This window comes from Solanum tuberosum, unplaced genomic scaffold, assembly GCF_000226075.1.
Source record: "Solanum tuberosum cultivar DM 1-3 516 R44 unplaced genomic scaffold, SolTub_3.0 scf00271, whole genome shotgun sequence".
Classification (NCBI taxonomy): domain Eukaryota; kingdom Viridiplantae; phylum Streptophyta; class Magnoliopsida; order Solanales; family Solanaceae; genus Solanum; species Solanum tuberosum.
In genome coordinates this window covers 192016-208453 of record NW_006239192.1, presented here as the reverse complement: position 1 = coordinate 208453, position 16438 = coordinate 192016, and the positions used below count along the sequence as shown (strand labels likewise).

The 16438-nt window shown below is 34.6% G+C and overlaps 1 protein-coding gene across 1 annotated transcript; it reads left to right on the top strand.

Moving 5' to 3' along the window:
• Positions 1-761: 761 nt before the first annotated feature.
• Positions 762-9242, top strand: LOC102586745 (WD repeat-containing protein WRAP73). Its single transcript, XM_006358162.2, has 6 exons — positions 762-1158; positions 2090-2578; positions 2753-2974; positions 3052-3118; positions 7908-8018; positions 8526-9242. Exons 1-6 carry the CDS (start codon positions 1042-1044, stop codon positions 8891-8893), a joined length of 1374 nt encoding a protein of 457 aa, XP_006358224.1. The 5' UTR covers positions 762-1041; the 3' UTR covers positions 8894-9242.
• The last annotated feature ends 7196 nt before the right edge of the window (positions 9243-16438 follow it).

Genomic DNA, 16438 nt, shown 5'->3' with positions numbered 1-16438 from the left:
CATAAAAAAATAAAGGAAATTTTTTATAAATCTTCAGCACTTGACTTATATAGCAAAAATATAGCCCAAAATTTTTACTAACAATCTTTAGCTCAAAACACAATTTGGTATACCATAATATATATTCAGTATATAATAATATACAAAACTTTCATATATTTTTTTACAAAAAAATTTAAAATTTGATATACAATATAATACATCAATATATAATATCATATAAAATTTTAAAAGATATTTATTTATATACACATGTACAATTTATACACAACAAAATTTTATCAAACTCTGCCACTTGATTTCTCTCAAATGACAAATTGAAATCTTCTGAAAATTTGTGGAAAGATAGACCTAATAATGACCTATCATCCCCAATAATTGAAACATCATGAATCAATATGCAATTTGATTGGTAAATATTTTGATAATGATTGACACTTTGTTCTTGAGATTTCGCTATAGTAATCGTGTTTGTAGTTTGCTATTTTTCGAAAATGTGAATAGAATTTTGAGATGATTCTTGTTATATTAGATTGTCTCATCATATTAGATTGTCTCATCAAGACATATTATTTGATTTTGAATTTAATTTTTTTTTAGAGGTTGGAAGGAGATTGTCTCTATTGCCCTTAAACTAAATTATGTAAAAATAACTTTTGTGGAATCCACAATTATAAAAAGAAATAGTGAATTGAATAATTATTAGTATAAATAATGAAGAATGGAGTTGAGATTGAAATCCAAATCATTAAGATTAAGAGCTTCCTTAATGGCACACAAATGAGCCCTACAAAAATTTAAAGTCCCTCTCACATTTCAAAATTCATTGGAACATTTTCACTTTCACTTTCACTCTCCACAGTTCACAACTCAGAGATCCACGAACTCCATCCTCCAACATTCCTTCGAACTCCAACAGATCCATCCATTCACCTTAAATTGAAATCTGTTGACCAACAAAGTAGAAAAAAATCAAGCAATGTGGGTGTCCAGTAGATGTGGGTTTCTTTTATAGCTTATGCAATCTCGAGTTGACCTCTAATGGAGTTTACAGAAGCTTATAAGCAAACTGGTTCTTATGCTTTCTCACCAAATGCTCGATTTCTCGCTGTCGCTGTCGATTATCGCCTCGTGATTCGTGATGTTCTCTCACTCAAGGTCTTTTGCATTTTTCTATTTTTGTCATTTTCAATGATTTTTTACATAACTGAATGTTAATTGTCATTTTATTGGTTTCGGTTGAGTAGAAATTCCGTAAAATTCGTCAGTTCCAACAGCATTTTAATCTAATAACCCTATTGAATCAGTACATGAACTCCAGAATTTGACCTTACCATCATGTTAATCATGCGGCTTTGGAAGAAGCTGTATTGAATTATATTACCACATCATGTAAAAACTAATGTTATTAGAGATAGGATGTTCTTACTTATTTATTTTTTGTATATGGAATACCTTCGCTCAAGGGGAGACTTGATACATTTCATCTTCTTAATGTCTGCAACAAGCTGATTACAGAACAATGTAATATACATAAAAGAGGGATGTTGCTGTTAGGTATATCTAGTTAGATTAGACACCCCATTCTGTCTTTTACATTCGACATTGACACAACTAAAAGGAAAGGTCACAGCTTTATCTGTAATACCAATTAGATTTGAATGGTTTTATTGTCTCAAGATATGTGATATCAATGAAAAACTGCTCTTTTATGTGTGAATAAGCAGAAGGGACGTGAAGCGACGTGAAGCTCACAAGATGTTATAATAGTGTTAAAGAAGACAACTAAGAAAAGAAAATCTGCCTTTATCATGTGCTAAAATTCTTCAGCGCTCACAAATTATTTGTGTGTTATACTCCTTAAGAATCGAACACTATCAACTTGATTGTACCCTAGGTTGGCTTATGATGCCTCAAAAGAACTCATAGCATGGAAGTCTTGTCAGCTGAGAGGTCAACAATGTACCAAGCCAGCGAATTAGCAATATGTGATAGTTATTCAAAAGAAAGAGCTGTTTTACTCAATGAATATGCAAGGTCGGTTAGTTTGTGATCTCACTGCCATTTTATGTCAATTTTGGGTCTTCAGGTGGTGCAACTGTTTTCATGTCTGGACAAGATTACATACATTGAATGGGCCCCTGATTCCGAATATATACTTTGTGGTCTTTACAAGAAACCTATGATACAAGCATGGTCTTTGACACAACCTGAGTGGACGTGCAAAATAGATGAAGGCCCTGCAGGAGTTGCTTATGCTAGGTGGAGTCCAGACAGTCGTCACATACTCACCACATCTGACTTTCAGCTACGGTTAACTGTTTGGTCACTGGTTAACACCGCATGCATACATGTTCAATGGCCAAAACATGGGTCTAAGGGGGTATCATTTACCAAGGATGGAAAGTTTGCTGCTATTTGCACCAGACGTGATTGCAAGGATTATGTTAATCTGCTATCTTGTCATACATGGGAGATAATGGGTGTTTTTGCTGTCGATACATTAGATTTGGCTGATGTTCAGTGGTCTGCAGATGACAGTGCTATAGTCATCTGGGATTCTCCTCTTGAGTACAAGGTAGTCACCATGGACTGTTTATAGCTTCTCGTATAGATGTACTTTCCTCATTTCTGGGAGAACCTCCAAAAAATGTTCTGAAACTGATATTTTCTTCATCACTTAAAATGGATATGTAAAATCATCTTTAATGTAAGAAATATGGAAAGGCTTTGAATGTTCCGTTTTCTTTAGGTTTTGATCTATTCTCCAGATGGGAGGTGCCTGGCTAAGTATCAAGCATATGAGAGTGGACTAGGAGTAAAAAGTGTTTCATGGTCACCTTGCAGCCAGTTTTTAGCAGTGGGAAGCTATGACCAGATGTTACGGGTTTTGAATCACCTGACGTGGAAAGTATTTGCAGAATTTGTGCACCCATCTGCTGTTAGAGGTCCTTGTTGTGCTGCTATTTTCAAGGTACCCAATCTTTTGTTTCTTTCCGTATTTGCAGGACATTATATAATGATTTTGATCATTTCCTTCTTTAATTTTAGGAAGTGGATGAGCAACTTGATATGTCAGAATTATCACTAGGAGATGATTTTGTCCAGTACAGTAGTGGTGAGCACTAGAGTTCTTTTGGCTACATAGTCTTTATCTTAAAAGGTTAAGTATATATGTTTCTTATTCAACAAGTGCAGATTTTGATTATTTTTGTTGATTTAGTCTCGTGGAAAATTTAAGAAACAAGTAAATGCCACTAATTATAGGACGTAAAATTCACTGAGGCAAAACTCTCGTGAAACAACCAAGTGAAATGACACATCAGATTTGGCTGATTTCAAATGGTGCATATTATGTTGCCTCTGTGGAGTAAAGATGTTGTCTTCTGAAATAATACTGGATAAGTTAGTAGAGAATTATGTAACTTCTTTATGCATTTCCTTGCACGTACAAAAGATGAAAGTAGCGGAAATGAGGATGTTAAGATTGATGTATGAGCATACTAGGAGAAATAGGATTAGGAACGAAGATATTCGGGACAAGGTAGGAGTGACCTCTGTGGTGGACAAAATTAGGGAGGCGAAACTGAGATGGTTCAAGCTTGTGAAGATTATGTCCGGAATAAAGATCATCCTTGTCACACATCCTAGGACTGGTGATATGAGGGAATCTTTGAAGTATATTTACAATTTTTATGTTGAATATGTAGTGAAGAATCAGCTCTACTCCCCGGGGGATCCTATTAAGTGTGAGCTATTTAATTCTACGCTCAAGCTGTATATCAGAGGCCTTGGATAAATTTACAAGGATCAAATGGATTCAGATACCGAATACTGCATTTGGCTTAGTCATCCCCTTCAATTATGATGTTCTATCATCAATGATGGAAGAATGGCTCAGGTTGAGTTCAATACATTCTCAAAACTTACTGCACCAACTTTGGACAAAGTGTTGCACCAATGTGTTTACCTAGTTACAGTATGCCCTCATTTTGGTAACTTCAGTAAATTGTCTATCATGTCATTAAATGTGTTTAAACAATAAGAGTTGGATTAGGTCTGTATTGTATTTATTGGATGCTGCTTGTCCTTTGATGTCTTTATGTGGTATTTATTAAGCTTGTGAAGAGAAGATGCACAAATGCCTAGTGAGGAGATGTGAGAGGCTGACTATGCTAGTGTTGGAAAATATTGATAAAAAACACGGAATCTTGTAGCTTGAGCTTGCCTATTAACTAACAAAAAAAATTTAACGTAAAGGATAACCCAGCATCACAAAACAATAAAGAAAGATTTCTTTTTTTCTTCCCCTTTAGCTAAAATAAAATTACTATATATAGATCAACAAATAGAGAGTTCAAACCATGCACATTATGCACATTCAATGTGTAATAAGCCATAAAGGCTATTGACTCAATTGCCATACATTACTTCAAATCTGTGCAAATAATGCACAATCAATATTTGATAAATTCCATAAAGGCGATTAACCCACCGCCATAATAACCGTTGGCAACTTTGAAAAAATTCTTAATAGGAATTCATTAAGGCAAATAAAATATAGGACTATAATATATAGTAAATTCCTTTGACCAACTTTAATAATAGACAAAAGAGAATTTAAAGATTCTTCCTATTCTTTTAAGATATTAACGATATTTTACCAATAGGTGGGTCTGAGGAGAGGTAGGGCTATAGAGTTAGGCCAAAGAAGTATTAGGGAGAGATGATTAGACAACACATGACAATTCTACAACTCACCTAGGACATCACCCTAGACAAGAAGAATGGAGGTCAATGATTAGGATAGAAGATTAGTAAGTAGTTGAGCGTTGCTTAGATTCCTTTATCATTATTTTTATTATTGTGCAAGATGCTTTGTCATGCTTTCTATAGTATTTTTCCATGACTTCTTTATTTCTGTTATTTCCTTTTCTGAAATGCTTTTGTATGTGTTTCATTGAGTCAATGGTATATCGAAAATAACCTCTCTAACTCCAGGGTAGGGGTAAGGTCTGCATACACCTACCCTCCCTAGACCCACTTTGTGAGATTACATTGGGTATGTTGTTGTTACTCTTCTATTTTATTAGTACTTGTTGTTTCTTTTGTTTCGGATATCGTCGTATGTGTTGTTGCTATCGTTCTTTTTTATTTTTAATTATTTTCTATTTGGTTTCTTTTAGTACTATATTTACTTTTCATACTGTTTTTGATATGCTTTGCTTGAGCCAAGGGTCTATTGAAACAACCTCTCTACCCTCATAAGACGGTAAGATTACGTAAACACCACCCTCCCTAGATCCCGTTTGTGGGATTACACTGGGCATTGTTGTTGTATAGGGGAGAGGGAATGGGAAATCTTAGTAGTCCATTGGGGAATGTGGTCTTGATTTGCTCATTAGAGAATTTTTGTTGTGGATTAAACTTAGGTAATTTATTTCTCCGGTTGTTCCAATTTAATGTCATAGGATGAATCAACACGAAATTTAAGAAAAGACTCATGAAACACTTGGTCTAAAACATACCATAGCATTTGTATGACTATAAAACATTTGAAGCTTGTGACCTTAATCATGCTATAATGTTTGTGTTGTTATAAAATATTTTCATTGAGGGTAAGATGGAGAATGGTTATAAGGCTTCTCATTAGGGGTAAAATGGAGAGTGTAAAGTTAATTGTAAATTTAGAAGTGTCACTCATTTTGGAACGGACCAAAAAGAAAAATATGTCACATATTTAAACACGGTGGTAATAAATAGTACCAAGGAGGTACTTTAGAAGTATAAAAGGGAACTTCAGGTTCCTCCACATACTTACTGCATCATAACATCCACAAATTCCAAAGGAAGTCTTGGTTGTCCTTCATAATAGACCTAGACCATGAATAGAAAGATTCTAGACACCTATACTTTACAAAAGAAGGGTGTTGTATCCTTCCCTTGAATACCTACTATTCATTTCCAACCTTGTAGTTCACATGATGCATAATGGAGTTATCTTCCATGTTTGCTTCTTTACTCTTCTCAATTCTTCGTCCATGCTCCCATAAACATACATACTAACTGTGAATCTTACTGTCATCCATCACTAACAGGTTTTCCACATGCTTTGTTCATGAAAAAAGTCATGCACTCATATCTGGAGATGTTATGCAAACTTAAAGTAAATAAATAACAGTGTTCTTTCTCTAACAACTTATAGGTTTTTTACATGAGGTGGTCATACAGTTTATTGATTTCCACATTAGCTTAACTTTGTACAATTGTAATTCGTTTATAAGGATGTGGCAATTATTTTTGTGATTTAAGCAAAACCAATTGTTATGTTAGCACTATCTGTTGCTGTATGGGACGGGTGTATGGAGGGCTATCAGAGGTCTATGATCAAAGCTCCAGGAGAACTCTAAATTCAGAGTGGGCAATGGTAACAATGTTGGGTTTTGGAAGGATAATTGGATAGGAGAAGTACCACTGCAGGATAAATTTCCAGATCTCATGTTACTATCTAGCAACCCTGAAATTGTTGTGTCTGATTGTTGGTCCCCCCAGGGTTGGAATCTAAACTTCAGAAGGCACTTAAATGATTGGGAGGTAGAAAGAGTAGTTGACCTGCTAAAAGAAGTGGATACTTTTGGTGGGACAATAATGGAGCCTGATAGACTTAGATGGAGACACAGTTCAGAAGGAAGTTTCACTGTAAATAAGTTATACAAGAGGGAGAATAGCATTATGCAGGAGGAAGAGCTAAAGATATGGAGAAATGTCTGGAAGAACATATCCCCTACAAAAGTGAAATGTTTCACATGGCTAGTGGTAAGAAAGGCATGTCTTACTCATGAAGTGTTACAAAAGAAGGGGAGAGTTGTGGTGACTAGATGTTTTTTGTGCAATGAGACTAGGGAGACAAACAATCACTTGTTCCTACACTGCAAATTCACTGCCCAATTGTGGAACATGTTTTTCAGTCTCACAAAGACAGTGTGGACAATGCCGGAACATACAGCCGATCTAATGAGTTGTTGGATGAAAAGAGGGGGAAGTAAAAGTCAGAAAAAATGGTGGAGGATAATACCCTCTTGCATATGGTTGTCAGTCTGGAGGGAGAGAAATGGAAGGTGTTTTGAAGACAAAATCAGATCAGTTCATGATGTGAAATGGAACTTCCTGGAGACTTTAATTTTTTGGTGTAAACAGAACTGCATAGAGGAAATAGAGGAGTTAGTAGAATTTCTAGGAGCTTTGTAAAGCTAGAGTCTACTTGCTTTGTAACTTGTATCTGATGGTGGCCAGCATTCCCAATGCTGAAGAATACAACATTACTAATCCTCAAAAAAAAAATAGCCTTCTAGGTGTTTTTCATTTTTTATTTTTTAGATTTTTAGAGATGAGATTTTACCCCCTTCAAAGGATCTCCCACCCTTTTACTCCCTTGGTGACTCACTCACAACCTTAACGTTGGAGTTGGAGAGTAGCTTACAAACCGAACAACCCTTTTTGTCTAGAGATAAGGTTTAATAGAAAATAAAGATGATTTAGTTAATTCATCTTGTAAGTTGTAAGTTGTAACTATAACTATATGTATGAAAAGTCTATCAATGTTTCATGAGTTTATTTACCCAAATCCAAATACAATAATTTTCCAAAAGTGGTTCTTCTAAAATCAAATCCAAACACGCATAATTGTTTCAAGAAACCAAAGCTAGAAGTAATTCTGCCACAATAATAAATGTAAATCTACTGCTGCAGACAAATTGTCCAAGCATGGTAGGTAGTGCTTTTCTAAGCGGCTCACTGGCAGAAATGGAAAGTTGATTGTGGATGTACTCAAAATTTCTTTTGTATTCTAATTGTTTCCTTTTGTTAAGAACTTTTGAGATCTTCAAACCAATTTATTCATTTTCCAGATAATGCTTCCGAGGCACATATTCAAGTCAGATACAATGTTTTGGAGGTACCTATCAATCTTCCTTCGCAGAAACCTCCTGCAGATAAGCCAAATCCCAAGCAAGGAATCAGTAAGTCTTTGGTTCAATTTTTTTATTAAGTGAGAAATTTGATCACTATTTTTGGTCTTCCTTAGTTGTTCTGATTACTTATGAATGTCACCCAAATATGGCAAATGTTTGATAAAGTTGAACACTTGGATATTTGTATAGGAGATATTGAGCATTTATTATCTTTTGAATGGCCACATAGTTCTTCTTTTACTTCTTGAAAATTTCAAACCTTTATAGTACCATTTATTGACTTGAGCGATAAGTCTGATAGTGCTCTAATTTCTGAATGATAACTCTTAGCTTTCTATTTGGTGAGAGTCTGTTCGATCTCAAATGAGCTGTATCAGTCTAGTATCTTCATCATCAAAGATTAATGCAGAACCTTTCTAAATTTATAGATCTTAGATTAGCAAGTAGAAGCTTCTTTTTGGTTGGTTGATGTTCTATTGAATCTCCATAAGAGAAACTACTCTTAAGGCTCACAAATGAGTGCCTTGTTAACACAATATGGAAACTTAAATGCAGGCCTGATGTCATGGAGCAGTGATAGTCAATATATTTGCACTCGCAATGATAGCATTCCTACTGTACTATGGATATGGGACATAAACCATCTTGAGCTAGCTGCCATCTTAGTTCAAAAAGATCCCATCCGAACTGCAGCCTGGGATCCCACATGTCCACGTTTGGTTTTATGTACTGGAAGCTCCCACATATACATGTGGACACCTTCAGGTGCTTATTGCATAAATGTTCCATTGCCTCAATTTGCGGTAATTGATCTGAAATGGAACTCCGATGGGAGCTGTCTTTTTCTCAAAGACAAGGAGTCATTCTGCTGTGCTTCTCCGGAGATACTGCAAGAATCCAGTGATTATAGCTCTGATGATTGATGTTTCCATCATCACACATTATGAAACTTTATGGAGCTGAAATCTTTTGTTCATCACACCTCCCAAAGTGAGTATCATTCCTCAAGGCGACAGCTTTGCTTGCTTATTATTTTTCAGTTTGCACTATTGACATGGAAGAAGAGGTAATCTAAGGCTGTGATAATCTTGTTTATTTGCATTCTAATGGTGTATATTTGAGATCCAAAATAGTAGGACGGATTTTAGAAATCCGGATTTGTAACATTATCTCCAAATAGATAGGTCAAAGGGTGTCTCTACTCTCTAGAAGAGTACCTTTGCTTATGCTGGAGATCAAATTTAATGTACTAATACCTTCTTTTCTAGTTAATGCGCAATGCCTGAAGCACAACTATTGCCAACTTGCGATGGAGCTTATCTGAAGTTTTATTCTTCAGGTGGCATAAACTTAATTGTAGTTCTTGCTTCTTTTCTTTTTCTTTTTCCTTTTTGTAGCCATGTTAGACAATATCCACCTTTTTGGTTTCTTAAAAAGTGAATGTAGCACAAAATCTATGGTTTATTTAGCCCGAAAATACAACGGAGAAAATTAACTCCTTGATCTTCTCCTTATTGTTGGACATGTATATTAGAGTTATTAAAATCACCCTACTTTTTTCTTCTTGCAATGACGGTGTCCACCCAATGGGAGAAATGGTTTTATAGTTTTTTTACAAATTTATTTGTATATCTTTCTTACGAGATATGTTCGTTTTTACATATAAGAGATCTGAAAAGGCTATTTAAGTGAGAAAGAGATCTCAATGAGGCCACCAACTACAAGCACTTGCATGTTGCTGTTTTGGGGGTGAAGTACTCGTTTATCCTCTTGGAGGTCCAGAATTTGAAAATTTTCAGATATCATGTATTAGACTTTTTTCTATGCTACTATCCCTGTTTTAATTAGTTTGACTTGATTCAGAGTATTAGTATGAAACTAAATAATATTGTTTGGCGTGAACTTGTATAGAATCTTCAATTATTATTCTTTTGAAATAAATGTTACGTATTTAAAAAATTACATAAAAAGTACTACAAGTCATAATATTTAAAAAGTATTTGAAAAATAATAGTCAGACAAAATATTCTTCGACAATCTAAATAGGAGCAGTAAGATAAACAAATGAAATGGAGGGAGCAAATTTTTCATACTAGAAATTTATTGGGGCTTTGGTCACAAAGATATTGCTGCTCCTTAAATTGAAAATTACAAAGAACCTTAATTTTGGACTAAGATCTGTAATTAGGTTGTACCATTTGCTCGAAAGGGAAACTAGAAAACCAACAAATGAATTCATGTTCAAGGAAATAACTCAATTTTAACTTCAACATCCTCTTTGTTCTCTAGTTGATTGTGCAAAAGTTGAATATGACAATTGTACATGATTTTAAGCTTTTACATTAACTACATGCTTTTTTAGAACAATTCCACCATGGCAAAAAATGACAATACATAACTAACACATGTAACAATTCCAACTGAAAATATACAATTGAAACATATAATTTCACTCTTTAGCAATCAATTGAAAAAATTTATAAAAAATGTGTCAGCAAAAAAAAAAGAAGCCACGTGGATGAAAATTCAAGTCTAGTCAGCATTAAGGTGTGTTTCTCAAATCAATGAGTGATATTTTAGGTGTGTTTCTCACAATCCCAATAGTTTAAGTATGAAACTAAAAAAAAAAAGATAGTTAGGTGTGTTTTTGCAACTAAACTAAAAAAAGTGTGTCAACAGAAAAAAATAAAGTCACGTGGAAGAAAATTTTGGGTCAGACGTGCTTGAGTGTGTGTATATACACACATTTGGTCCAGTCAATATTGATGTGCTTTTTTCAAACTAATAAGTGATAGTTATAGTGTGTTTCTCAGTTTAGTAGTAAAACTTTAAAAAATAAAATGATTTGAATGTATTTTTGACACTTAACTTTTCTAAATATCTTTAAGATAATTGTTTTATTTGGTGTAGCAAAATTTTTAAACATGCCACGTTGATGTCTCCTACTATACAAATAACGCATTATAGCAATACTAATTGCTAAGTACGAAGGGCATGATCATATGGTTCAATTTTATAAATTTATTTTTAATTTTATATATATTTACATAAGATTTTTATTTCCACACGAGAGTTCATTTTCTTTTATTTAAATTGTGAAAGGTTATGTTCACCAAACATGAATATTCCATGAGTTTGTCCTTCTCAATGGCCTACAATTAATTTGATACCCCATAATTCCTATGTTCTTTTTTTTAAGCCTGTTTGGATTGATTTATTTTTAGGCGTTTTAGAGTCAAATAGTTTTCGAATAGTTTTGCTATGATTGGATAAAAAGTATTCTGAAACACTTATTTTTAATTAAAGTAACAAAATAATTTTAAAATCATAAATTAAAAGTCCTAAAAGCCTATCCAAACATGCTCTTATAAGTGTTTTAAAGGTTTGACACACTATTATATAATTAATAATTTAACTATTAGGAAATGTCACTTAATAACATTTTTTGATATAATATAGTGAGTTGTTTTATGAAAAGACCCTTTAATATGCATAGGGTTGACCAAAAATAATTGCGAACCTCCAACCAGAATAGTCATTCTATTCAAGCCAAGGAGATATGTTTATATAGATAAGTTTTCAATTTTTTTTGCTTAGAAGTTCCAGCTAAGGCTTGATCTAAAATAATTGCAAAAATATAAACATATGATTTAAAATCCATATATGAGGGGTGGGGGACATTGTTGTACTTTGCATGTGATATTGTGTTTCCAAGACAACTTGACCCAATAAATCAATGAAATAAAAAGAGAACTAGACAAACTAAAGAGCAATGGTCCAGCTAAATGATTGATTTATGTTGAGAGCATGATAAATTATCTTGTAATGCTTAGAATTACCCAAGATTAGCAAGACAGATGTGATGTACAATTTACAATTAAATAAAATCTCAAAAATATTTACATGTAATTTGTCAAAACACTATATAGGCGGAATGCATGGTAGTGGATCAGGGTGGAGGTTCGGGGATGGGATGGTCAAGGGGTGAGGAAGAGACATGAACTTGGAATGTCAATTATGGAGCTTGTTTTTTCTATTTTTATTAGAGAAGTATCTTTTCTCATTTTTAAGTAGCTTATTTTTCTAGAGAAATGTGTTCCAAAATATTTTGACCAAACAAACATGAGAAAATTTAAAAACCTTCTCCAAAAAAACGTGTCACACCCCGAGCCTACACTCTGGACGTGGCCGGCACTCGAGAACCATTGTTGGTCCCCAAGTGAATCTTTGGCCTGACTGACTACTTAGCGGAAGGCTTACCCAAACAAATAGGGGATTTAAAATGCATAACTAAACTCAAAAGTCTCAATTAAACTCAACTCAAATAAATGTATGGAAATACTTAATAAAATATAAGTAATAGTTTTCAAGTTCTCAAAACAGAAAGGAACATACTGAGAGACTCGTCAACTCTAACTATCTATGAACCCTCTATAGTTCAACATGGATGCTGGGACAAAACCCACGACACCCTAAAATGACTAAACTGGAAATAAAAGTGGAGCCCTCCAGAATGCAAGGAGGCTCACCAAAAACTAACTGGAGTGCAAGTGATCTCAACGAAGTGCCTGTGATGATCTTGAAAACCTGTATCTGCATCATAATAAGATACAAGTCGAATGACATCAGTAAATTTGAATGCATGAGTATGTAATATGGCTGAATAAAACAATAACTAAACTGAAGGACTAAAAGCAACTCAACACTATATCAATACATGAATATGAAGTGAAAACCCTTTATGTTTTATAATAAAATATGCTAGAAAAGCAATATGAAATTAATATACTTTACTTATGGGGAATTTCTCTAACCGACAATCATTACTATGAGTCTAGCAATGATACAAGTTTCGCCCGTTGCAAGGGTCATCCTATACTTTGCCGGGGTATAGGATGCTACGGTAACTATGGATCCATCTAACAGGCCTTCTTAGAGGCAGTGAAGAGTCGCACGAAGAATCAATGCTATTTTATCCTACGCTGCTACATAGTTTATGGAGACTTTTGAGTTATAATAGACTCTTACCCAATTCGGTGCTCGATACTACTCCCAAAATAATAAATATCAATTATGTTCAATTCACCCTTACAAAGAAAGGAACAATTACTTTACTTGTCACTATGTTTTTCTTAGACATTTTTCAGTACATCACTATGCTCTTTCTCAATTGTTAAACTGTACATATAAAAACATTTGATTCTCTTTTCAAGGGTTCTGTTCAAGACTTACACTTTTAAAATATATGCTCATGAATTTATTGATCTTAGGCGTAGTTATATGCCTATTTACTAAGATTTTTCCGCATATATCTTGTATTTTGAGAATGATCTTTAGCAATTAGTTATGTTTAAAGAATGTGCATTAAGGCACGTGATTAGGTTATGAAATAATTTTCAAAGATAAATGGAGCCTATATGAGCTAATACAGAGAAGGGAAGTGTGACCACAACTCAAAGGAGCACACGCCGGATGAAACAAAGAAAATAATCGGCCCACCGATCCTTGACACAGGGCGCCAGGCCTTGAACTTCAGACGGCAGGCCTGGGTGCACTGCTGGCGCGAGGCGCCAACCCTAAACTTCAAACGACAGGTCCTTGGCACACTGTTGTCGTGGGGCGCCAGGCAGCAAATTGCTGAGCGCCAGCCCTGGCGCCTTTATGGCCGCCGCCCCATGCATTGCCTAGCATTCCCGGTGAATTCAAGTTAAATTAGGACCCCAATTTAGTTTAGAATTGGGAAATTTCTCCTAAACTCTATTTATCTTTCAAGCCAAAATCAAGGTATGAAAAGCTTTCATGCAATTTCCTTTGAAACATAACTTTACTAAATTATTAGGATTCATGTGATACTAAGCAAGAATAACATTATAAGGTTCAATGCAACATAGGAATCAAAACCTCAAGTGTTAAATAATTGAATTCAAATATCAAGAACTATTAATGGATCTTTAGATGTGACGATTTCTAACTAGATTGATATGTAGGGCCTGAGGACGAACTAATCCAACACTGTGAGTAGCCTTACATGCCTGGAAAGAACCAAGGGTCTAGGAGAAATCGATGGAAACTTAAAAGAACGCTTAAACCCTAGCCTTTTATCCTCTTGAAACCTTGTTTTAATTCTTCTACGTGTTAAAGAACATGCAATAATATTTTAATATTGTTCAGATCCTTAATTAGGTGAAAAAGGGTCATGGTTTAGGCTTAGAAGGGATGGAAAAAGACCAAACTATCCCTCTAAAATGGTTGAGATGCCTTAAAAGGGAGGCTTCACTAAAACAGGCATATCTTTTTACTCTGAAATCGAAATGAAGCAAACTTGGTGGCATTGTAAAGAGAACTCAAAGACCTTCAATTTAATTGGTCACGGGCCACCTAATTCATTATTTGCTAAGAGATATAATTGTTTGAAGTTAACCTAAAACTTAAAAACTGATGGGTGACTTGTACGACCCCCTTCTTAGCCCTTATCGAAATCCGATGTGTTACAAAATGTTTCGGAATTGCAGATTGTACATGTTGGAAAGGGGAATGCCCTCCCGATTCCAATGGAAATTATAGTTAAGAAAGAGCAGCTAGCACCAAACTTCAATGACCAAAACAATAACCAACAATTGACCATGCATTTCGGATAATAAATTGCAACTTTGGAAAAACATGTCGATCTTGATAGCATAAGCTTGTCACTCAAGTGAGGCACCATTGGTGATAATAGTAATAATAAAGATTACTGAGATTAGACAACGTTCGACTTAACATTTTATCATAATCTTCATCCTCATATATTTCTATCTAGGGTCTTGGTCTTGGTAAGCTATAAGTATACGTCATAGCTAACCTCTCACCAATATTTTTTTGATCTACCTCTCTTCATACATGTCATAGATAACCTCTCCCACCTCTTCACTAGGCATATGCTTATCTTCTCTTCATGTGCCTGAACTATCTCAGTTCTCCTCTCTCGTCTTGCCCACCATGGGAGAAATTTACATCTTATCTTAAATATCTCAGTTCGTAATTATACCCATCCTAGTAGTCACTACATGTCCATCTCAATTACATCCTCATTCTTGTTCCTCTCATCTTATGGACATACACGTTTTTTATCGGTCAACACTCCACTCCATACAACATAGTTGGTTTGATAACCATATATACTTTAAAAACTTACCTTTAAGTCTTGATGTCACATTCTTTTCACATAAGATACCTGATGTGAGCTTCATTTCATTCACTTCACTCCAATATGGTGTGTAACATCATTGTCAAACTTCTTGTTTTCTTGGATTATTCACCCAAATACTTGAAACTTCATTTCTTGGAGATGACTTATGTATCGATCCTCACTTCAGCATCTACCTCATGAGTTACATTACTGAACTTGCACTCTAAGTACTGTCTTAGTACTTCTCAACTTGAACCCCTTAGACTCTGGGTCTATCTCCATCTCGAGTCTTGTCAATCAATACTATGTCATACGTAATTTATTAACATACACCATGACACCTTTTCTTGGATATATGAAAAGTGCTTGAGTCTCTGTCCACTATTCTTACTCAGGTTTTGTCTCCCTTGTACATGTCTTTAATCACCCAAATATAAATTACAGGCACACCTCTAGCCTTTTAAACATCTTTATATAACCCTCATTGGGACTTTGACGTAGGCATTTTCTACATCAATGAACACCATATTTAAATTCTTTTTTCTCTTTCTATATTGCTCAATCAATCTCTTTACTAGATGAATGGCTTCTATAGTTGAATACTCTGATGTGAATTCAAATTGATTCTCGATAATAGACACACCCATTTTTACCCTAAACTACACCTATCCACTATCAAACGTTCATTGTATGATTTAACAATTTAATACTTTTATAGTTGTTGTAATTTTGAATACCCCATTTGTTTTACAATGAAATTATTGTACTTCACCTCTATTATTCAAGCATTTTTGACATTTTATAAATAACGTTAAACAACCCGATTGTCATGACCCGAGACTATATCCTAGACATGACCGACACTCGAGAACCATTGTTGCTCTCCAAACGAATCCTCATCCTGGATAACTACAAGCAGAAGACTAACTCAAGCATACACAAGCATCAAACTGATAGAAACGTTTAACAGCAGTTTACTATATCTCAAACTCTCTGAATATACTTGGTATGAAACATAACTTTTAAATAAAACATATGAAACTGAAAGACTCTCCAAAACTGTCTATCTATAAAGTCTCTATTGTATAAAGATGAGTGTCGGGACAAGACCCATGACACCTCAAAATTCTACTACTAACAACTTATAAAAACTGGAGTCCTCAGAAGTAAGGAGACCTTACTCAAAAGTTGATGAGCGAATGAAGTGATCTCAACGAAACACCTATTGAGGATTCTAAGTACCTCAATCTGCATCATAAAAAGGTGCATGTCGAAAGTAACCTTGGAACGCATGCATGAA

Coding starts and splice junctions, on each gene's coding strand:
- LOC102586745 (XM_006358162.2), top strand. CDS start 1,042: ATGGAGTTTACAGAAGCTTATAAGCAAACTGGTTCTTATGCTTTCTCA. Junction 2,975..3,051: donor GTTGTGCTGCTATTTTCAAG/GTACCCAATCTT, acceptor CTTTAATTTTAG/GAAGTGGATGAGCAACTTGA. Junction 3,119..7,907: donor TTTTGTCCAGTACAGTAGTG/GTGAGCACTAGA, acceptor TTCATTTTCCAG/ATAATGCTTCCGAGGCACAT.